Raw genomic sequence first — 24654 nt, 5'->3', positions numbered from 1 at the left:
CTTCTGTGTTGCTGTCATGTCAGATGTGGACGAGTGTCTTGATCCCATCAGCTGTGTTAATGGTCGCTGTGAGAACACAGCCGGCTCGTACCAGTGCAACTGTCCCATTGACTTCGAGCTCAACCCCACCGGAATCGGCTGTGTTGGTAAGACTGATTATTCAATGTAACCCAAACCCTCTCTACGTCACAGCTTATATATACATGTAAAATTTGGATTTCATACATTAATTTCTTATTCAAACTAAATCCTGTCATCCAGCATCTCCTCCCTTCTTCTGTCATCCTCATCCTTTTCATCAAAAAAGTGTTTTAAGTGGACAGAAAAATTTAGGATGTTGGAAAATAACTCTCTTTTCTGTTAAACTAATGCTTTTTAATCTTCGCTATTGCTTCAATGCAAATGAACAAGCGTGCCGTTATTTGTTGCGTAATGACGTATATGTTCAAGTAAGCCAGATATGAGCAGATTCTGCGCAATACACTGTATTTAATATATCATGTTGACTCACGAGTATTTGCGTTAAATCTGCACAGATTTGGCTTACCAAGTTTCCCCAGTAAAGTGAGTGAACATAATAATAAGTAAAACGCCAAATTGGCTAGTGATTTGACAGCGTTAGCCGCCACAGTTGATTTTTACCCGGGGTTGGCGGGTGTTAATTTCAAACCCTGGATGTAATGTATTCACTGTATATCCTGCATCCTCCTTCCCTTTATTGAAGTGTTCTATCATCATCCATAAAGTTTGACACACAGTCAGTTGTTCTCTCTCCATGCGGCAGACACGCGAGCAGGGAGCTGTTTCCTGGAGTACCGAGGCTCGCGGGCCTGTGCCGTTGAGCTGGGGTTTGGAGTCAGCCGTTCATCATGCTGCTGTTCTCCAGGACGGGCATGGGGTAACCCGTGTGACCTTTGCCCTCCGCTCAACACATGTAAGATCAACACATTGAACAACACATGTATTGTTCAATTATACAATGGAACAATATGTCAGCACTTTCATACTGCAATAATTCAGTATTGCAATACATCATTACCACGGCAGGGGTGAAAACATCTAAAAGATGAACATGTTCTGAAAAACACATATCTTGCCACTTTCAATTGGGAGTTTTAAGAAAATTCTCCATAAGGAATGAAAAGTTACACACTGGCGTGCAGGAGATTTTTTAGTCCTTCATACTATTATAATAGCTTAATGATAACTACATTACCTTAGTAATTCAATACTATAATACTATCAATGCTTTCATCAATGCTTCAATAATAAATACTGATATATTTCTATAGTGTAATACTGTAGTGTAGTCCAGTACTACAAAACATTGTTACCTCAAAATATCGATACTCCAATACTTCAAAGTCCCCTTGTAGTCAATCATTTTATCCCTTAAAACTTATCTTTGATCACCAAAATTAGATATTTAAACGTTTTTTTTTCCTTGAAAATAGCTTGAACTCAGCACCCTTGCCTCATTTAGTATGCGCGATTCTATGAATATGCAAATGAGCCCCGCCTCCACTCACTCACTCAGCTCAGAGATCCACTGGTTGACGATCACACGTTGATCTGATTGGTTACAAGATAGTTTGTGACGTCAGAAACACCAGTGATTTCAAAGCGTGTGTTTGAGACTGTCTTTGGTTCACTGCAGTTTTAAGGAGGAAATACTCAGCAATGGTGTCGACTTATGAATTTACACATGGTTTGTCTTAAAGCGTATTAAACACACCACATAGACACATAAACAACATTAAAACTTGATTTTCACCACAGGGGGACTTTAATACTACAACACTTCAATATTTCAATCTTTATACATCAGGATTGCAATATATCAATACTGCAATCATAAAATGTTTAACATGACAATACTTCATCCATTCTCCAAATGGCTTTATCGTCTGCAGGTCCGCAGGGATGCTGGAGCCCAATGACAATACTTCTGTTTTACAAGACTTTAATATTACAATGCAATAATTTAAAGTAATTTTAAAGGCAGACTTTTAAACAGATTTTTTATCCTTTTTTTGTGACAATAACGTTCATAAGTTCTTTCATATCATCTATTAAAAAAGAAATATTGATGAATATGAATGATGAAGATGGCTGATGACCATATCATGTGTGTCTAGCGGAGTATAACACACTGTGTCCTGGAGGAGAGGGGTTCAAACTTAACCCCATCACCATCATCCTGGAAGGTAATCAACCCATTAATACTATACTATACATCACTGTACACGCTGAACGTACTCTCTATAACAGATTATTATTTCCTGTGAAGTTATAGAAAATACATAAGCAATTATAAGGTCATAGTGGATGTACTATTTTGTGATTACTGTCAACTCTATAGGGTTAATGTTAGACATGACACACAGTAGGGTGACTATTCATAATATAGTATTTTTAAATGGTTACTAATATAATAAAAATATTAGGTACAGATTTGTTTATTAAAAAATTATTGGATAACATATATATACAGTATATTAAATATATACGGTAACACTTTAGTTTAGGTTTCAGTTCTCACTATTAACTAGTTCCTTATTAGCATGCATATTACTAAGATATTGGCTGTGTATTAGTACTTATAAAGCACATATTATTACCATATTCTACATCACTTAAACCACCAATACCTAAACTTAACAGCTTCCTTACTAACTAATTAATAAGCAGTAATTAGGAGTTTATTGAGGCAAAAGTCATAGTTAATAGTTAGTTGGTTGTGATAATCAGAGCCTAATCTAATATATAACATCTTTAAAATACATTTTAGACATATTAATATGTATTTAATAAGAAATGTTTCATTTCATGAAGGGTGTTTGTAAAGGTCTAAACATAGATAAATATTTTGTATTGTATAATAAATATTTTAGAGATTTTGTAGGTCACAGAATAAGAATGTTAGAACACTTTATTCAGATAATAGTAGTGTCCAGAACATAGTCTCATAGTTTGAGATGGTAGCATTGGTTCTGGTATATTAGCCCATGGCAGTGGATGATCTACATGTCTGACTCACATTCTATTGCAAGACCGCACAAGAACTACTGTCGGTGAAATGCCAATAATGAAACAACCCAGGTGAGGCTGTTAGATTATTTGTTTTCTTTTACGGTAAAAGTAACATACGTACGGTAAAATAAGTAAGCTGGGTCTTGTTGGGAGAAGAATTCAAACAGATTGCAGGATGATGCTCTAATTATTTCGGCTTTTTTTTCTTAAAATGGACTTGATGTTTCGATGAGTATAAGAAAAAATCTAAGCCTGAAATAAAGGGATATTGAGAACTGTTGTGTTAGAGTTGTGTTTCTGTTGGGGTCAGATATTGACGAGTGTCAGGAGCTGCCCGGCCTGTGCCAGGGTGGAAACTGCATCAATGCGTTCGGCAGTTTCCAGTGCGATTGCCCGACCGGATACCACCTCAACACAGACAAGCGCATCTGTGAGGGTGAGGCTCAAACATACTGTCTGTTCACTGAGAGACGCTCAGAGAGGTGAGTCTGACTGTGAGGTGTGTTTTTCAGATATTGATGAATGTGTGCTCAGCTCAGGGGTGTGTGGTCCGGGAACCTGCTACAACACACTGGGAAACTACACATGTGTCTGTCCACAGGACTACATGCAAGTGAGCGGAGGACACCGCTGCATGGGTGCGTGTGTGTGTGTCAGTGTGCTTCACACACTCTGGTGCTGGTTTGATGCAGACAGCACAGTTGTTAATTAATAGTTTAATAAAGAGGTGTCCATTCTGTTCCTGGAGATCAACCTGGAGTTCAGCTCCATCCCTGATCAAACACAGCAGCGGATGGAGATGTCCAGGAGCACGTGATGGTCACAGACAGGACAGGTGTGTGTTGATCAGGACTGGAGATGAACTCCAGGTTGATCTCCAGGAACAGGATTGGACACCCATGGCTTAATAGTTTTAATTGTAATCAATAGATTTTATGGTAACACTTTACAATAAGGTTCATTAGTTAACATTAGTTAATATATTAACTAACATGAACTAACAATGAGCAATACATTTGTTACAGTAATTATTCATCTTTGTTAATGTTAGTTAATGAAAAATACAGCTGTTCATTGTTCATGTTAGTTCATGGTGCATTAACTAATGTTAACAAATACAACCTTTGATTTTAATAATGTATCAGTAAATGTTGAAATTAAGTTAACATTAACTAAGATTAATAAATGCTGTTGAAGTATTGTTCATCTTTAGGTAATGTTGACTAAAGTAGGTAACTAATGTTGTGTGTAATGTTATTTTCATCATAAATGCTTTTTGCTCTACTCATGCGGGTTAGTGTACTTTATATAGTATATTTTATTTGTTTGACTGTTTATTTTTTTTAAATGCAAACTACTAGATTTGTAGGACTGTGTGTTGTTTTAGATATGAGGAGAAGTCTGTGTTACCGAGAGTACAGTGGCAGTACCTGTGAACACCAGCTCCACTTTAACACCACAAAGAGATTGTGCTGCTGTTCCTACAATGTGGGAAAAGCCTGGAACAAACCATGCCAGTCCTGTCCGAGCCCTGGCACAGGTGAGCACACATGCTCTACTGCAGCTCTGATCTCAACATGAAGACACACATACTACAAGTCAAGTCACTTTTATTCATATAGCACGTTTTACAATACAGATTGTTTCAAAGCAGCTTTACAGAGATAACAGGAAAATAATGCAACAGAGTCTGTTTCGGCTGTACAGCAGATCTAGAAGAAAATAGTGTCACAGTTCAGCTTAAAGGGTTAGTTCACCCAAAAATGAAAATTCTGTCAGTAATTACTCTCCCTCATGTTGTTCCAACCCCGTAAGACCTTCGTTCATCTTCGGAACACAAATGAAGATATTTTTGATTAAATCTGAGTGCTGGCTCACTCCTCCACAGGCTTCTAAGACACTATAACTTGCTGGCCCAGAAAATGTATTAAAGACATCGTTAATATAGTCCAAGTGACTCCAGTGGCTCAATCTTAAGTTTATAAAGCGACAAGAATACTTTTTGTGCGCAAAAAAACAAAAATAACGACTTTATTCCACTTTCATTTCCTTCTCTCTGGGCCTCGAGTCTTTTCACGTAGTGTAACTGCGTAGCGCTTCTGTGTTGCACGTCACCACGTAGGCTTACTATTGGGCGACGCTGGTCATGTGTGTGATGCGTGGTGACGTACAACACAGAAGCGCTACGCAGTTACACTACGTGAAAAGAAGGAAATGAAAAGTGGAATAAAGTTGTTATTTTAGTTTTTTTGCGCACAAAAAGTATTCTCGTCGCTTTATAAACTTAAGATTGAGCCACTGGAGTCACTTGGACTATATTAACAATGTCTTTAATACATTTTCTGGGCCAGCAAGTTATAGTGTCTTAGAAGCCTATGGAGGAGTGAGCCAGCACTCAGATTTCATCAAAAATATCTTAATTTGTGTTCCGAAGATGAACGAAGGTCTTACGGGGTTGGAACAACATGAGGGAGAGTAATTACTGACAGAATTTTCATTTTTGGGTGAACTAACCCTTTAAGTTCAGTGATGGTTCATTTTTGTTGTAAAAAAGTTATTAATTTAGTTTATATATATATATATAGCCACTCTGGAGAAAACCGTGATGTCATCGTCCAGCTCAGTTCAGTTCTCATATAATGGTGTCAATGCAGGCAGATCAATATTATTGTTGAATATTAAATGTCCCCAACTAAGCTAGCCAAAAACAACTCGTAATGTATTGTTTTAGAGACACAACACAAACCCTAATCTTCAAAAAGAATTATTACTATTTATGAATCATTTTCATTTCTTGACATTTCTGAATGTCCCTACAGAGTTTCTCATCAGTCAGCAGCGGATGCTATGATAACTTTTTGCAGGAATGATGACCTCTCAAGACCTTTGAAAAGAATCAGACCAATTTATTGTTGAATGCCACTATTGATGGAAGTCAAGACTAGAGCCCAGAAATGTGTATTAAAGTGGCATTTGCTAATAAATTGCTGTGATTCTATTCAGGCTCTCACACCGTTAGTCATGTTCCCTAATTCAGGGGATTAGAGTTAAATGCAGACCTTTTGTCAGATTCAAATCACTTCTGTGGACAGTTGTGTTCACAGACTATAGCTAAGCCCAAACACATGTTGTACCAGGGTGTATTTTTGTCTGAGGAGCCACTAAACAAATTCCAGCCATTAATAAAGTTATACATCTAAACTAGGGCATACAGTATAGCTCAGCGGCTAGGATTCAAACCGTCGGCTAACCTTTTATATGACAAAGCAGAGTCTTCAAGGGTGATTATTACAAATGATGATGATGTCAGCGGGGTTTGAAAGACAGCGTGGGAAGTTTATTTAAACGCACAGTTGTCATGGATGATCTCAAAGATGATTTGATTCTTGAGAAAAGTCTTTCGACACAACAGTAAGTCATAGGCAATGTGATCATTATCTTTTAAAGTCGCAGAAGTTGAAATGCTTCTTCAAATGAAACACAATAGTGTTCACATGGCATCCTCAGTAGCTTGACTTTTGAAAACGAACACCAGGCAAACATGCAGCTACTGTACACATTATCCCATGTTGAGTTTTTCCTAGAAAGGTGACGTAGGCTCAGATGTAGATGGTACTTTTTCTCATTCACACTTATCTTTTCATGATTTACTAAAAAAGCTAAATATTGAATTTGTGCACCTGTCATCACTGCGTTAATGAATTATCAGCAAAGAAGAAAGGGGTTGACATGTAAATGGCTACTCTGCTGGATTACACCCTCTGTTCTTTCAGGGGACTATAGAAGTCTTTGTGGCAGTGTGATCGGATTCAGGATCGACTTTGAAACAGGAAAACCAAAAGGTAAAGACTAATTTTGCAGTTAGTGAATTTTCAGTAGAAATGGCAGAGATACCTTTTAACATCATGTGTAATGTTTTTGTTCTGCTCTTTTCAGATATTGATGAATGTCGTGAAATCCCAGGCGTCTGTGCTCATGGTGTGTGTATGAACCACATGGGCAGCTTCCACTGCGAGTGTCCCACAGGCTTCATTTACAATGACCTGCTGCTCGTCTGTGAAGGTCTGATCACTTCTCTCTCTGTAAGGGGCCGTTCACACAGAACAAGTTTCTGTTGCTCTTTTCTTTACTTTTATTTTACTACCCTCCGTCTCGCATTTTAAACACAAAAATGCTTTGTGTGAGTGGCTCCCTTAAATCTGTACAACTACTGGGCTTATTTAGTGTGGCAACTTCAAGTCTAAGTTCACCGCTTTTCAACCCGTTTTGTTTAAAAATAATATTGTTACACTAGCAAAGTTTCCATTTTTGTTTTGTTTTGTTATCGACAAAGTGAATATGCGTTAAAAAAGATTGCGAAATTTGCTGTCTCCAGCCAGTTTCCATCCAATTGGCCTTTTACCCTAAAAATGAACGACGTCATCCCTAAAAAATCGTCCCTCAAGTCATTTCCATACATAATTTCACGTATATCGCGAATTATATTGTATCTGTCGCATCCCAAATATTTGTAAAATGCAGAGAGTAATGAGACAATTGGAATTCGCCAGTTTACTGCTCACTGTTGTCACGAATAATAAGCATATTACTAAATGAGGAAATATTAGGAAATCAAAGATCATGGCATAGTGGGACTGCTGTTCTGACGGGACCGCATGTAACAGCCGTTATTTGACGGACCCCATGGGTTTGGACACAGGGCAGCTCTTTGTCCTGTAATGCAGAATTTTAGGATCCATAAAAAGATTGGTACTGTGAAATGTTTGGTAAAATAGCAACAATCTTTAACGTAAGCCAGTTGACGTGATTCAGATCATTCAAACCTAAAAGTTATTCTTTCTGGTTTCTGAGTTCAGTGACATCAAATCGATCATAAACATCATATATGCTGCTGATTTTTTTTCTTTCGCAAAAACATTTGCCATTATTTTACTTTATCACAAAACAGTACATTTTTGACTGTCAAACATTACAATACTCATAGTGAGTCTCATTCACTAATAATTGTGTGGATTATTTGTATTTATATGCATGAAGATGATAATTTCTTTCACAAAATAATCTAACAATTCAACACGTGCGTACACACATGAATTTGTTCATAACCTTGTTCTAATGGTAATGAATTTGAGTATTCTAGACTGACCGCCATTCTCAAAACCAGTCTAAACGCATTCATAAAGCCACCCGGAGTATATGATGTGCAAGACTCCTTCTCTGACGGCACTCAGATCCCCGGGGAGACACGAGGAACTGCCTTTCATGTGTTGTGTTTATTTCTGTAACACGAGATGGCGATACACTGAGCATTCATACATATACACATATATCTAAAAATACAAGATTATAGAAATAAAAAGGTCAAGCAATCACAATCACTAAACTTTCAAATTAACATTAATTGTGAGATTAACATGTATTATTTTACTAGAAAGCCTAATTTTACTGGAGAACATTTCTCACAGGTAAAAGGCAAATGACCCACTAATTACTTAATGTCACCAACAGAGGTCATACAATTATTTTAATTCTTTTTTATTGCTTTTTGAAGAGAATTTGAAGATGTCTTCTCATTTTACATTACATTATTTAACAATATCTCCCCCACCCCATTTTCTCCCAAAAATGTAACCAAGGAAAGGGAGAATTAAAAAAACAAAAACAAACAAACAAACAAACAGGGTATCACAAGTATTGTAAAGTACCTTTGTTTCTGATTGACTAAATCGTAGAACTTATAAACTTTATCCTTCATTGCAAATCTAATTCTTTCCGACTGCAGATTTGCATGACATCTCGTAACCAAACCCAGTGAGTTGGTGTGTTTTTCTCTCTCTTTCCAGTTAAGAAGGATCAGTCTCCGTGCAAGAAGGGTAACAAATACAATCCCAGAATGTTGACTCTTTGATATCGTTATGCTAACATCCTTAACTCCAGAGAGAGCCAGGACTGGATCTGGGTCCAAATGTCCGATAATGTTTTAAAAAATTGCGAACCAATATGTACGTATATTTGGACATTTCCAAAACATATGTGCCAGTGATGCTCCTGTTTGTCCCACACAATTATTAATTGAATAAAAATGCAGCAATTTTGTTGAAAGATGAAACATTTACAGTAATGCTTTTAACCCGGTTTGTGTGCGTGGTTAGTGGAAGCGAGCCTCTGTGATGTGTGTGTGTGTGTGCGTGTGTTCAGACGTTGACGAGTGCAGCAGTGGAGAGCGTGTGTGTCAGAGGAATGCAGACTGCATCAACCGTCCGGGTGGCTATCAGTGTGAGTGTGCTGATGGGTACAGACTCACACCCCACGGGGCCTGCGCTGGTGAGAGGACCCCAAACACACATTACCAATCTCCAATTTCCAAATGTCTCCAATCACTGTTAATCATGCAAGTTATCTTAAAAGAATTGTGGGTGTTTGTAATGAAACCCAGTTATTTGAGTCTGTCGTCTCTGTTCCTCCGTAAAGACCGTAACGAGTGTGTGGAGACGCCCAGCGTGTGTCGTCATGGTGACTGTGTGGACATTGCAGGAGGGTACGAGTGTGTGTGCCACACCGGCTTCACAGCCACGCTGAACCGCAGGATGTGTGTGGGTAAGACCTCTTCATATCATATCTACTACTCCATGAGGACCAGTGTTCAGAAGACCCCTGGATGAGGCTGTCATCTCTGAATCAGGGCTTCTGTAAAGGTGTTTACAGCCAGTGTTTAATCTCCCGCAGATGTTAATGAGTGTTCACGTCAGCCGTGTGGGAACGGCACATGTAAAAACTCTATTGGCTCTTTCAACTGTCTCTGTCATCCAGGATTTGAGCTCGCCAGTAATAACTACTGTACAGGTAATGATGTTGCTCCCTTACACATGTTTACTGCTGATCTGTATAGCACATTTGACCTTATATACCTACCCTCCATTCCTTAAGTAATTTATTTTTTTCAGTTTGTGCAGGAACTATCTGAAGCTATTTTCATTGCAGGTTTTTGAAATCTGATCAGCTAGCAGTGAAAGATGCTGATGAAAGCTCTTGTGTTCTGTAGATATTGACGAGTGTGCAGTTTTTCACTCTCAGCTCTGCAGGAACGGCCGGTGTGTTAATAGCGTGGGGTCCTTCCTGTGCCTCTGTGGAGAGGGTTATGAACTCAGCCTCGACGGCAAGACCTGTACAGGTGAATTCAGTTTTACTTCTTATTCACTGTGTATTATGTGCAGGGCTAGGTAGATTTTTTACAAACTATAGTTTATTACTGATTACATATTACATGAAGAAAATTTTTGTTTTAAATGTATATATTAGATTACACATTTTAGGTTAATTACTTTTGACCTTGTTCATCACATTGATTTCAATAGGAGAATAGTGTACCATATTGATATAAAAATACAATGGAACAGAAAATATATTCTGCTCTTTATCAACTACATGAAGTGCACTAAACAGTACATTATATCAGGGTTTCCCAGTGTGGGGTTCAGGATCTGCAGGGGGTTGTTTGATAAAAAGCTAATAATTAAATAAATCTTAAAAAATGTCAAATTACAATTTGAATTGATTAATAAAAAAATTAAAATGATTACTAAAAACGATTTGTTTGCCTTAATGTCTTGTGACCATTAACCGACATCAGAGATCCTAATTATTGAAATATTAACTTCAAATCTCAGGGGTGCTTCAAGTTAATATTGTAAGTCAAAGGTGTTTGGCTGACAAAAAAGTAATTTACTTCCATTGTGTGAATAATAATAATAATAATAATAATTCATTACATTTATATAGCGCTTTTCTCGGCACTCAAAGCGCTTTACATAGAAGGGGGGGAATCTCCTCAACCACCACCAATGTGCAGCATCCACTTGGATGATGCGACGGCAGCCATATTGCGCCAGAACGCCACCACACACCAGCTTACTGGTGGAGAGGAGACAGTGATGAAGCCAATCAGTATATGAGGATGATTAGGAGGCCATGATGGACAGAGGCCAAGGGGCAAATTTGGCCAGGATGCCGGGGTTACACCCCTACTCTTTCGAAAGACATCCTGGGATTTTTAATGACCACAGAGAGTCAGGACCTCGGTTTAACGTCTCATCCGAAGGACGGTGCTCTTTTGGCAGTATAGTGTCCCCATCACTATACTGGGGTGTTGGGACCCACACAGACCACAGGGTGAGCGCCCCCTGCTGGCCTCACTAACACCTCTTCCAGCAGCAACCTGGTTTTCTCAGGAGGTCTCCCATCCAGGTACTAACCAGGCTCAGCCAGCGCCGGCGGTATGGGGGGGCATTAGGGGGCAATGCCCCCCCAAATTGAATTATGATATAATTTACAAAATAATATCAGTTTAATTTACATTTTAGTGAGAAATAATACAAATATGTCTACAAACTGCTCATTAGCTGAAAATATAATAAAGCTTAGCCAACATAAAACCACAGTGAGGAAACCCCCCTGCCGCCCCCCCAATCACTTGCACGTTAATACATGAATGAAATGACTTTCAGTTGGCGCAATATTCCTGGCTGCATTCAAAGCAAACAGATGAAAACTGTCCAAAAATGGACATTAGAAAATGGTTCAAAACCACAGTTTCTCCTTCCACGTCGATTAACGATTCTGCTGACCCCATACAAAAAGACAACGACAACAGCCCGGCTAACATTTGTGACTCCGTGGTCGGCGGCGGCGGCGGCGACGTGGCCGCTAACATCGCAGCTTCCCAAGCTAGCACCTGTAGCTCCAGCTCCACTACATTTGGACCTGACCTTCCTACACTTCAAGGTCCACCTGAGGATCTCGGTGACGAAAAGCCCAACCAGGTGAAACTGGACAAGTATCCAAGCCGCCTTTATAATGGGAAAAAACGCTCATTTGTGAGTACATGGTACCATGGAAGAGACTGGCTGGAATACTCTGTGAACACAGACAGCGCTTTTTGTTTTCCTTGTAGGAAATTTCGGTCAGCGACAGCATATACCAATGTTGATTCAGTTTTTATCACAAAGGGATATTGCAACTGGAAGCATGCAAACGAATCCAACAAAGGCTTCCATAAACATGCCACTTCCAAAGAGCACCTGACATGCGTTGCCGCTTGGAGGGAACGAGGGAAACGCACAGAGACGGACACAGCGATTTCCAAATTGATTAACACAGAGCAGCTTTCAAGGAACCGATACTACATGTCTGCCATTATTGACATTTTGGAGTTTCTGGCAACAAATCAACTACCTTTGAGAGGTAAGCTAGATGCCTTTGATAGTATGTCAGAGGGGGGGAGTGGACTGTTCCTTTCTCTATTTGAATACACCCTCCGAAAAGACCAGCAGCTGGTTAAAGTCGTGAAAACAATACCTCGCAACGCAACATACACATGTCACGAAATACAAAACGAACTACTTGAGGCAATGAGCAGTGTCATAACGGATGCTATTGTACGTGACATAGGCTCGCAGTGGTTCACGATCAAAGTTGACGGGACTCGTGACTCCACTGGGTGTGAGAACATTTCAATAGTCATCCGGTTCATATCAGAGGACATTTGTAAGGTGACAGAACGTCTGCTTACCATGGCCACTGCAGAAGCTGGGGACACAGGGACACTCACTGACACCATATTACAAGAACTTCAAAAAGCGGGGCTCAGCAGTGCAAAGATATTGAGTCAGTGCTATGACGGTGCATCCCTCATGTCTGGGAAACACGGAGGAGTCCAAAAACTGCTACAGGATAGACTTGGCAGAGAAATCCCTTACATCCACTGCTTTAACCACCAGCTGCACCTTGTGGTCGTTCATGCTCTGTCGGCTGAAGAAGCAATTGGTGACTTCTTTAATGTGTGTGGCATGCTTTATAATTTCCTGAGAAAGCCCACCGTTTCCACTCACTATAAAGGTGATACCCTGAAGCGCCTCCTTGACCAACGCTGGACAGGCCATCTAGCAACGGTCTCTGTGATCCTTAAAAACTTGGAGGATATCATTGCGGTACTGTCAAAGACGAGCAGCTCTCGGGCCTTTGGATCAGAAGTGAGAGTGCTGGCAACTGGCCTTTTACACCAGATAAAGGAGCGCAGCTTTGTGTTCATTGGACATAGTGTGCACAAGATATTACTGCTTCTGGACTCGCCTAACAAACAGCTACAGGCGAAGGAAATGGACCTACTGAATGCAGTGAAACTCGTGCACAGTGCGATAGACTGTGTTCGTGATCTGAGATGCGACGATGCATTTACCGAGCTCTGGAGTACTGCTACCAACAACAACGAGCCCATAGAACCCAGCAAAAGGAGACGTGTTATGAACAGGAACCTGGAGGAGTACGTTCTTGAGGAGAGTGTGGGACAAAACGACACAAATAACGACGACAAGTCAGAGCTGAAGAGACTTTTTTTCAGTGCGATTGATGCCGTACTTGGAGAAATGGATGTGCGTTTCAGCGAGCGCAATGGGAAGCTGATAAGTGCATTGGAAGCTCTTGACCCAGAAAATAAAAGTTTTCTGGATGTGAAAAAACTCAAACACATTATGGATTTAGCAGGAATGGAGATAGTGGAGTCGGAGTTCTGCGTCGCACGTCGATTTCTCCAGTCCCAAATGGAAGACGACTCAGAGGAGAAATGGACAGTTCAGAGACTGTTGTCCAAACATTACAAAACGCTTAAGGCGATGCCCACTGCGTTGACGGCACTCCAACTGGCTTTGGTATTTGGTGCTTCTACCGCGACCTGCGAAAATTCGTTCTCCACGCTCAAAAATGTGTTTTCAGAACACAGAAGGAGCATGCTTCACACAAGAAAGGCCAGACTAGTTCAACTTGCATTCGAGAAGGACTTGACAAAAAAGTGTTGTGGTGAATGGAAGGACGCTGTTCTCAGGAAGTTCCAATCAACTCACAAGCGGCGTCTTCAGCTCTTCTAACTGCAAGTTAAATTTAAAGTTTCATGCTGGCCGGTTGTTAGTGTATTTATCTAACTGGCATTATGTACTGTCAAAGTTCACTATATTGTGTTGTCATGTTATGTTGTGATGATGAGACTAATAATAGTTTAGTAGGCCTATTTAGTTCAGTTTTGCGCTGTCCATTGTTCTGAAATGTCACTCCCGCCGTGGAGAAACAGCTGTTTTAGCCTATATTTTCTTGTAAATGGAAATTGTAGAATAATCTCTGTGTATGTTGTGGGTGTTTTTAATTTGTTTTGATGAACTTCGAAGGTAACTAACGTTACATGATGCTTTTTTAATAGTAGGCTACTGTGAACGCTTATGTTAGAGCAAAGCAGAATAAAGATGTGTAGCTTTTTTTCTCTCTTCCGCCAGTGAGATAGCAGTTAAACTACTATCCTGACCTGTCAGTGAGAGACTGTGAGCATGTTCGTTAGCTTTGTTTATAATAAAGCTGTGGTCAGAGTCGGTCTTGTAATTTTTTTGTATAGGCCTATTTAACCCTTATTTAATCAAATTTCTTAAGAGTTGCACGTCTTGCAACAATGTGTAATGGTTTATGTGTTTATTGTATGGGTCGCATCACTTCATGGTAATAGCTAACAGAAAAGGCAGTAGCAATAATAAATATAGGATATCTGATATCCGAAAAAAAGTCCCCATACCTAGTGCCAACCCATTGAAAATAAATGCCCCCCTGCTGAGCGCAGTCTGAAGCCGGCTCTGGGCTCAGCCCTGCTTAGCTTCAGTGGGCAACCAGTCTTGGGCTACAGGGTGACATGGCTGCTGGCTGAATAATATGTAATCATGTAATCCCCCCAAAAATTACAAATACTTATTCTTTGGAAGCTGATTATGTAATCCAGATGACATGATCAGTTTCTGGCCAGAAGTGCTCAGAGTATCCATCTGAGCCACTTTTCAAATGTGTAGTTCTCATAATTCATAGTGTTATCTATACATATAGTTCTGTTATCTACCATTTTTTTCATGTGAAAATAACAATGATACTGACAAATTAATTACAATATAGATATTCAGTGTAATTGGACACTATTATTATGTTCTAGGATTTGTAGACTGACAGGAGTCCTATGACAATATCATAAGTGTCTGTCTTGTGTTTCGATAAATGCAGATGTTAACGAGTGTGTAATGATTCCTGGGATATGTGCTCCTGGAACCTGTCTGAATCTGGATGGCTCTTTCAGATGTGTCTGTCCTGATGGGTATATCGTCCACAGTGAGCACTGTGTAGGTAAGAGCTCCAAGAGGTTACACACCTGTGCAATATCACTGAAATGTCAAATGATTCAAAATTGTATCACTTCTCCAATGCATGAACATGTTAGTAAAATGACCCGTGAACACCAGAACTTTCTCAGTCTTTTACTTATTGTCAGAATTCTGAGACAGACAGAGATTGTGAGACTTCTCCACTACAGGAAGATCAGTGACCAACTGAAAAATGAGTGGAAACATACTGGTAGTTGCTGCAGTAATCAGGGGGAATAAAATGATCCAGAGTATCACTAATCAGAGTCGGATTTGATGCCCCGAAAAAGTGCACATCTAAATCCCTCATGAGTACGACGTGTGACGTGAGTCCAGTAGAACACCTTTAGATTGTTTATTATAGCAACACAACCTCCAGTGAAGCGCTGCTGAGGAATGGCAGGACATCTCCAGAAACACTGGTGCCCTCCATGCCGAGGAGGATTGAGTCTGAACGTACATACTGAGGCACTGAAGACATACAAGATGTGAATCTCAGTAATGAAAGGTTGACTTGTTTTTTGTTGAATTAAGTTTATACTATGGCTAATGATATTTAAGTGATATTGCACAGGGTTTTGTTGTTTAATGTATGCAATTTTGTTTTATTCTTCTACACATGACCATTTTAATTAGTCTTGATATCGTTGGATACCTCACTCTCATGCCGTTATGATTTTGTATGACTTTCTTTGTTTTGTGGAGTTGGGGGAAAAAAGCACCCTAAAAATGTTTTTGTAAAAATTGGTCCCTAATATATACTTTAAGTACTTCTCTTTGTGAGAACAGGCTACATTTCTCTGAAAATCTTCACATCCTCCCTAGCTTTCCTTGGCATTGTTACGATGAGGCAAGGACGAAGCAGAGAGAGAATCCATACGCAAAACTAATTTAATGAAACAAACAGGAACTCCAGGGCAAACAAAGGAACACAGAACTCAGGACAGGAACACGGAAACAGCTACAACGACCGACAAACAACAACTGAAGCACAGACGTTTATATACACAGGCAAACAAGCTAAACAAGATAACAAGGGGGTGTGGTTAATCAGAAACACCTGGGGAGACTAATAAACAAGAAAAACTACAAAGGACTACAAAACATGGCACAGGACAGGAAATAACAAAAGTCCATACAAGACAAGGGAAACACAGTACAGGAATCATGACAGGCATCTTCATGCGAGTTAGGAGTCCATGATCTGGTTCTTCAACTAACTCAAAGTCATGATATGTATGGTACTTTTATGGTGCTTTTGTGTCCGTTTTAAAGCATGCAGTATTCACAATTTCCTCTTAAGAGTTCATGTAAGAGGGAGAGAGTCATACGAGTTTGGAACAACATGAAACTTATTGAAACATTTAAACCATTTTTTCCCCAGTAGATAGTATGCAAGTACAGTGCTGTGTGTATGTGTGTGTATCAGATGTGAACGAGTGCTCGGAGGAGCCCGGCATCTGTGCGTACGGCTCCTGTTTCAACAGTCTGGGCAGCTTTGAGTGCGTGTGTAAACCTGGATTTGTGCTGTCAGAAGATAGACGCAGATGTTACGGTAATTCATCATAACCCTGTTTATCTGACTAATCTGACTTTATTTGTCTATAAGTAACTTTGCAACTACACGTCAACCAACACTTATTAGAGTATTGGTAGGCTGTAGTAGACTGTTATTAAGCTGCATATATTTTAGCAGAATTAATAAAGTGGACTATAGAGAGAAAGTTTTACAAAAATGTTTACAAATAGCGTTCTGCTGCATCATTTCAGGGTGTCTTAAAATAGTATGATTTTTCGCCTTGTGAAAGGAACTGCAATGCTCTGGAATGCTTGATTCTGATTGGCTGACAGACAAAGGTTCAGAGCTGTTTATTAATTAATTAATTTAGTTCCATCATGTCTCGACTGCTTTACAGTTCCAGATAACTTCCATCTCATAACACCTCCAAACCAACATCCCCATGAGATTTGCCATTTTCAATCTCAAACTTTACAATTAGTGGAAATGTGCAGTTTAATTATACAAAATAAAGCATTGTCAAAACAAGAAAATAACAATAAAATATGATGGTTAGACAAACCTGTATTGCTAAGGGTCATATGCAGAAACTAACACATGCGCTCTCTTGCACATGCAGAATTTTAACCCTGTTTCGCAACTGAATTCAATATTTTTTAGTCCTGAAAACTTAAAATACATTTTTCAGTAGTGGTACTTTTTGAAGTAGTTAAACTAACATGTTTGCTGACTCTGCTGAGTGACAGGTGATTCACTCATGCTTTCTCTCCTATAACTGCATACAGTAGCTTCTGTTAGTTCTAAACTGTAATTGTTTCTAAACAAGGTGTGTAAGGACAAAAACATGAAATAAAACATCATGATTCCTTACATAACGCTCATGGGTACGCCTGCTGTTTGTTGTGTCAGACACTAGAGAGAGCTTCTGTTTCACACGCTTTGAGAATGGCAAGTGCTCTGTCCCGCAGGCGTTCAACACCAGCAAAGCCAAGTGCTGCTGTAGCCTCCTGGCCAGAGAGGGCTGGGGCGACCCCTGCGAGCTGTGCCCTAAACAGCAGCACGGTACCGAGCTCTCCTCTCCTTCATCATCATCATCATCACCATCATCATCATTGCCACTGCGTTCTCACGGTTTCATGTTTCATGTGTGTGTGTTCACAGCTGCATTTCAGGATCTGTGTCCGTTCGGCCATGGGATCGTTCCTGGTGTTGGGGACACACGTGAAGGTACTGTGGACTATACGTCTTTTGATTCTTGTAGACTGCTATAGCAATGGGTTGTATATTAATATTAAAATAATGTAATATCTTACTTTAATGCATTAAGACACACTGATTGTCTGTTGCAAAGGAATCACTAATACATTAAACCCAGCTGTACAGATTGACCCGCCATATCGCTGTGTGTGTCAGACTTGAACGAGTGTGTGGAGAATCCTGAGATCTGTGTGAACGGCCGCTGCATCAACACGGACGGCTCCTTCCGCTGCGAGTGTCCCGCGGGATACACACTCCACAACACAGGGACACGCTGTGATGGTGAGAGAACGACGAAATTATGTGGACAAATAAATATTGAGACATTTTGCAAAATGTCTTCTTTTATGTCATGATTTTAATATTTATGTAAATATGTCTCAAGCCTGTTGACTGTAACAGTGATCATGCCGCCTGAGGTCACAGTCTCTGTTGTGTTGGTTTCTGCTCCGCTTCAGTGTCTCTTATTGACAGATCGCTGTCTGCGTTCCTGGAAGTCACTGCTCATTATCGGCATAAAGTTGTGCTCTGCTCACCAGAAAATATCTTTGAAAATCAATGACTTCAGGTTCTGCAATTTACTGAGAGTTTGCGGACCCTTCTGGGACTCAGCAGCTTGTTTTATTGCATATTTTATTAGACATTAAGATACTTAAGGTATTAAATTAAGGTATGTTTGTATAATAGCCTACACAATGAAATGAATGAAACCATGATTTCAGGCCTCTGTGATTTACTCTGTATTTCTCACTTCAGCTGAACTTGCGGGATATTAAGCTTTTCTTTTTAGTTTACATTCAACATGTTCTCTTGATAAATGTTTCTTCTTTTAAAACAACACTAAGAAAAACACTAAGTAATCCCTTTGTGGTAAAAAATATATATATATATATAAAAATAAACATATATATATATATATATAAGATGTTTGGACAAATGTCATCAAAAATAGACTAGTTGGCAGTCTGCCACCCAAAGCAAGAATATAGTGAAATAATTGTAGTAAGAGTTTGACTAAGAGCCTAAAAGAGCACCCGTGACTGAGCTCATTGGTTATGAACTGTGTGAAGTGGAAGCTGCGACTGGGATGTTCAGATGTTCTTAAAGGTGAACTAAGTAACTTTTTTTTACCTTAACTGAACAGCTTCGGAGTCATTGGAATGGTTATATTACTTATTTCAGGTTGAATGGTGGCCCGTTTCACACCCCCCTGGTGCCCGTGAGCAGAAAATCCGCACTTGCAACTTTGAGCCGGCGGGCCGCCGGCCGCTACGTCAGGAAATCTCGCGTGATATCAGGTCTCGCGATGTAAACAATTGCTTTACGGCCAAAAGAAATCTGCTAAAATGCATTTCATTATTGCGCTCCCTCACGCTGTCCGAACCCGAATGAAGAAGACGTTTTAAAGAATGTCCCATCTGCTTTGATGTCGTTGATCTATAGCCTCTGGTGTCTGAGAATCACCAACGAGTTTTTACAACAGTGTTGTCAAATATCTATTCCGAAGCTGTGGGTGGAGCTCTAGAGAGAAACCTGCGAGCAAAAAGCGTGCTGCTTTAAGGCATCTCAGCTTTGTTGTCTCCACCAATTACAATCTAAAACCACTTTTGGCCAAACCGTTCTCGTCGCTTAACCGTTCCATTGCGTTCCATTCAAGGTCAGCTGGTGCATTTATGGTTTCATTCTCCACTGTGGAGCTGATAACAGGTTTCCCCCACAATCCAAAGTCAGGTGAATACACATGGATTGGATGAACAGATTTTTCTGAACCATTAAATCTATATTTCAACTGGGAAATAATCTATTATCAGATTTGTCAACATGTCCAGCCAACAGCTTTCTGTTCTCTGTGTGTGTGCAGATATTGACGAGTGTTCAGTGGGAAACCCGTGTGGAAACGGCTCATGCTCAAATGTGATTGGAGCTTTTGAGTGTGTGTGTGAGGAGGGGTTTGAGCCCGGACCAATGATGAGCTGTGAAGGTCAGCTGACCAAAACACCTGAACATCTTCATTAAACCAGCTTTCAGTGCACTCAAAGAGCTGCTGTGTAATAGACGTGTATTATATTATCTTTCATAATGTTCTCTTTTGTCTATATTTGACAATGCTGCCAATTGATTTTAACCAAATTAGCTACATGATATTCTAATTAATTAATCAAATTACAGTAGTCAACATTTGAAGTGGATCAAAAAAGTTAAAGGGATACTCCACCGTTTTTTCATATTAAACTATGTTATTCCCTTAACTAAGACGAGTTGATACATTCTGTCAATAGTGGGAAGAGGATCAGGCGTGACTTTTTACTGCGCCGAGTCGAAGTACTCCCAAAAGTGCTATTCCGCCATACATTATAGTTATCCTTTTTAACCCGCTTAGAAAAGCGCCACGTTTTATTTTGTGTCACCATACTTGGTCGTATAACTACTCCTGTAACTGTTTTTAAATAGGGAAACGTTGATGTGTTTGGTCACTTCTAAATTCATTGCTGTTAGATACCATTGAATATACTGGGCTAAGCTAAGTGCTATCAGAGTGTCACCGCGCGTCAGAGCGATTAAGTGCACGCACTGAGATGAGAGAGGTATGTATCAACTCGTCTTAGTTAAGGGAATAACATAGTTTAATATGAAAAAACGGTGGAGTATCCCTTTAAGCAAAGTTGTCCTAAGACAAGAATGGGTATTGTTCAAAATGTATGTATAACTTTGATGAAAAGTGTTGACTACTGAAAATATCTAAATCAATATTAGCTGTGAATAGCCCCCAGATGAAGTTAATTCAAATGCATGGCATTATTTGTGGCAAATGAGTGAATCATTGAATAGTTAAACATTTGTTTAGAAGTCAGTATATGCATGCACATGATCAGGCCTACAGGAAACCTTCCTTAAATGATCCTGTTCATACGGATGTGCATCTTTGACTTGATTGTGTGTCATCCCTGATTGTCCAGATGTGAATGAATGTGACCAGAATCCTCTGCTCTGTGCGTTTCGCTGCGTTAACACTTTCGGGGCGTATGAATGCAGCTGTCCGTACGGTTACAGCCTGCGGGAGGATGGACGCATGTGTCAGGGTACGACATTTCATCAATGAGTTTGTCGTAACACTTTCCAACCCTTAGCGATCGCAGCATACGAGGCTAACGTAAATGCATGTGTGTGTATGAATGTGTTATTGTACGAGTATTCCAGCGTTGGTGATGACGTTGAGCTCCTCTGTGTTCAGATGTAGACGAGTGTGCAGAGGATCTTCATAACTGTGACTCCAGAGGAATGGAGTGTAACAACTTAATCGGCACCTTCACGTGTGTTTGTCCGGCCGGGATGATCCGCAGGATGAATGAAGATGTGTGTCAAGGTAAAAACTGATTTACCTTTTACAAACACTCTTGAAGATTATTGAACTGAATCAACACTGAACTGACTTCAGCTGAACAATGACACTATTGTCTTTTTAGAGCTGTTTTACAGCAGAACTGAACTCTGTTTGCATCATTGATCATTATTTTCCTGTTTATCATGGTTAAGCTGCTTTGAAACAGTCTGTATTGTATAAAGCACAATAGAAATAAAGGTGACTTGACTTGATTAGTGAGAATAGTTGGGTAGGTTAGTGTGGTGTAGGGATGGCAGAGTTGGCTACACCTGTTGTACACTGTATACACCAATAAAGCCACCGACTACTGATCACACTAGACTGGAAAAGAATGGGTAACACTTTATTTCGATAGTCTACTTTATACATTCTAACAACTACATATCAGCTTATTCTACTAACCCGAACCATGACACCTAACCCTAACAGTCTATTACATTCTACTAATACTCTAATGTGAGTTAGTAGACATGTAGTTGCAAATTTACTTATAGTTGGTAGAATGTCCAAAGTGGAGCATTTAGAATAATGCTGAGTGTTACCAAAAAAATATATATATTTTATTCGTTGTCATTCACCTTTTTTATCTTGTTCTTCTTTACAGATGAAAATGAATGCTTGACTCAGCCCGGGGTGTGTGAGAACGGCCGGTGTGTGAACACTGTCGGCAGCTACATGTGTGAATGTGGCATTGGGTTCAAAACTGACTTTACAGCCACGAAATGTCTTGGTAAAACCTCTTTCTCGAATCTCTATGGGAAGTTATGCAGGGGATGGCATCACCCTCGTTGAAAAAAATGACAAAAAGCAATATCATGCGTAGCATCAGTTCTGGCAGGTCACGTTAGTCAAGCTCGCATCAGTGACTCTCAGCTGATCCACGTCTACCTATAGGAATACGACGCCTATCACTGTATATATTATACACTGTAAACTATATATAAGCTCCTTCAGTATTATCAGCAGCCATCACGTTTCTCAGGAGCGAATTACCCTCCTCCCTCCCCAGCTCCTCCTCCCTCCCCAGCTCCTCCTCCCTCCCTAGCTCCTCCTCCCTCTCTAGCTCCTCCTCCCTCCCCAGCTCCTCCTCTCTCCCCAGCTCCTCCCCCCTCTCCAGCTCCTCCTCCCTCCCCAGCTCCTCCTCCCTCCCCAGCTCCTCCTCCCTCCCCAGCTCCTCCTCCCTCCCCAGCTCCTCCTCTCTCCCCAGCTCCTCCTCCCTCCCAGCTCCTCCTCTCTCCCAGCTCCTCCTCTCTCTCTAGCTCCTCCTCCCTCTCCAGCTCCTCCTCCCTCCCAGCTCCTCCTCCCTCCCAGCTCCTCCTCCCTCCCAGCTCCTCCTCCCTCCCAGCTCCTCCTCTCTCCCCAGCTCCTCCTCTCTCCCCAGCTCCTCCTCCCTCTCTAGCTCCTCCTCCCTCCCCAGCTCCTCCTCTCTCCCCAGCTCCTCCTCCCTCTCCAGCTCCTCCTCCCTCCCCAGCTCCTCCTCCCTCTCCAGCTCCTCCTCTCTCCCCAGCTCCTCCTCCCTCCCAGCTCCTCCTCCCTCCCCAGCTCCTCCTCCCTCTCCAGAATAAATTCTCGAATTATGTTGTACTTTAAAATCTTGAATTATTGATATCTGCAATACATTCATGTTGGTTCTGTTCTGTTACCCTAAGGAGGGTTATTGCTGATCTGGTTCATGCTAGGCTGCACGGATACACAGGGAGTTCTCGCCCAGAACAGAACCACACCGCCAATCCAAACTGTATGCTCACGGGTGGCATTCCGTCACTCGTATTTGACGATAGTGGTCCTGACAGCAATATCATATATAAATAAGCATATAGCCTTCGATATTAATAGAAACTAACCATATTATAATCAAAAGTTATAAGTTATATTATGTTAAGACAGTAGATCAGATCTCTGCACATTGTTGTTGTTGCATATGTTGCACAAGGTCTGTATATTATTTTTCATTGTTAAAATTAAGATTAATGCATCATAATAAACAACAGGTTGCGATAAAAATCACAATTTATTAGTTGTTTACAGTTGTTGTAAATAATTTTAATGGATTTGCAGAGTCATACATTTTAATTTTATTGTGTGATTGATAATTAAGAATTACATCACTGAGTATCTGAAATGAGTGCGGGTTCTCCAGTAAAGTGTAGGTGTAATGTGTAGCAGCGGCTCCACCATAACACGAACAGCAATGTACAGTGAGACACTTAAGATTATTAACTCATTACTTACTGAAATAATTTAAATGGAATTGAAAATATAATGATACGCATATTTTTCTATTAGTCTGCTTTTACATTTGTGCATATCTATTTTGACATGCCATATTTTTGTCCCGTGCTAGTATCACTATGTCAATTGCAATTGTTTATTAAATGTTTATTCACATTTTAATTTTGCAACAGTCAAATTAAAATGTGAGGTTTAATAAACTTTAATCTACAGTTCAGGTAAATGTTTAATTGCATAGTTCTAATGTACTGTCTTAGAATAATAAATATCATAATATGGTTGGTTTCTGTTAATATTAAAGCCTACATGCTTAATATATCTCTGTTTGACACATTTTGTATCGGGGGTCCCTGCTCCGTGTCTCTGTCGTCCTTAAAAACGCTGAACACCGTTGCGTACGCCACCGGATAGAGGTTTACTTTGTAATACTGTCTCTTTTGTGATGTGAGTTGACTGGTGTTTTGATGTGAGTTGACTGGTGTTGTGATGTGAGTTGACTGGTGTTGTGATATGTGTTGACTGGTGTTGTGATGTGAGTTGACTGGTGTTGTGATGTGTGTTGACTGGTGTTGTGATGTGAGTTGACTGGTGTGAGTTGACTGGTGTTGTGATGTGAGTTGACTGGTGTTGTGATGTGAGTTGACTGGTATGAGTTGACTGGTGTTGTGATGTGAGTTGACTGGTGTTGTGATGTGAGTTGACTGGTGTTGTGATGTGAGTTGACTGGTGTGAGTTGACTGGTGTTGTGATGTGAGTTGACTGGTGTTGTGATGTGAGTTGACTGGTGTTGTGATGTGAGTTGACTGGTGTTGTGATGTGTGTTGACTGGTGTTGTGATGTGAGTTGACTGGTGTTGTGATGTGTGTTGACTGGTGTTGTGATGTGAGTTGACTGGTGTTGTGATGTGAGTTGACTGGTATGAGTTGACTGGTGTTGTGATGTGAGTTGACTGGTGTTGTGATGTGAGTTGACTGGTTTGAGTTGACTGGTGTTGTGGTGTGTGTTGACTGGTG

General features: G+C 40.3%; 1 protein-coding gene across 1 annotated transcript in view; it reads left to right on the top strand.

Moving 5' to 3' along the window:
* Window positions 1–24654, top strand: part of fbn2a (fibrillin 2a) — a 104423-nt gene that overhangs the window by 60367 nt on the left and 19402 nt on the right. The window contains exons 36-56 of the mRNA XM_082157320.1: window positions 24–146; window positions 785–934; window positions 2139–2207; window positions 3344–3469; window positions 3546–3671; window positions 4421–4573; window positions 6807–6875; window positions 6970–7095; window positions 9232–9357; window positions 9505–9630; window positions 9760–9876; window positions 10076–10204; window positions 15115–15234; window positions 16681–16806; window positions 17680–17832; window positions 17932–17997; window positions 18184–18309; window positions 19889–20008; window positions 20985–21107; window positions 21260–21391; window positions 22014–22139. Coding sequence (XP_082013446.1) covers window positions 24–146; window positions 785–934; window positions 2139–2207; window positions 3344–3469; window positions 3546–3671; window positions 4421–4573; window positions 6807–6875; window positions 6970–7095; window positions 9232–9357; window positions 9505–9630; window positions 9760–9876; window positions 10076–10204; window positions 15115–15234; window positions 16681–16806; window positions 17680–17832; window positions 17932–17997; window positions 18184–18309; window positions 19889–20008; window positions 20985–21107; window positions 21260–21391; window positions 22014–22139 — 2532 coding nt within the window. The remainder of the gene's footprint in view (window positions 1–23; window positions 147–784; window positions 935–2138; window positions 2208–3343; window positions 3470–3545; window positions 3672–4420; window positions 4574–6806; window positions 6876–6969; window positions 7096–9231; window positions 9358–9504; window positions 9631–9759; window positions 9877–10075; window positions 10205–15114; window positions 15235–16680; window positions 16807–17679; window positions 17833–17931; window positions 17998–18183; window positions 18310–19888; window positions 20009–20984; window positions 21108–21259; window positions 21392–22013; window positions 22140–24654) is intronic.

Source organism: Leuciscus leuciscus, assembly GCF_965113295.1.
Source record: "Leuciscus leuciscus genome assembly, chromosome: 24".
NCBI classification, from domain to species: Eukaryota; Metazoa; Chordata; class Actinopteri; order Cypriniformes; family Leuciscidae; genus Leuciscus; species Leuciscus leuciscus.
The sequence above is the reverse complement of the archived record's forward strand: the minus strand, read 5'-3'. Positions and strand labels throughout refer to the sequence as shown.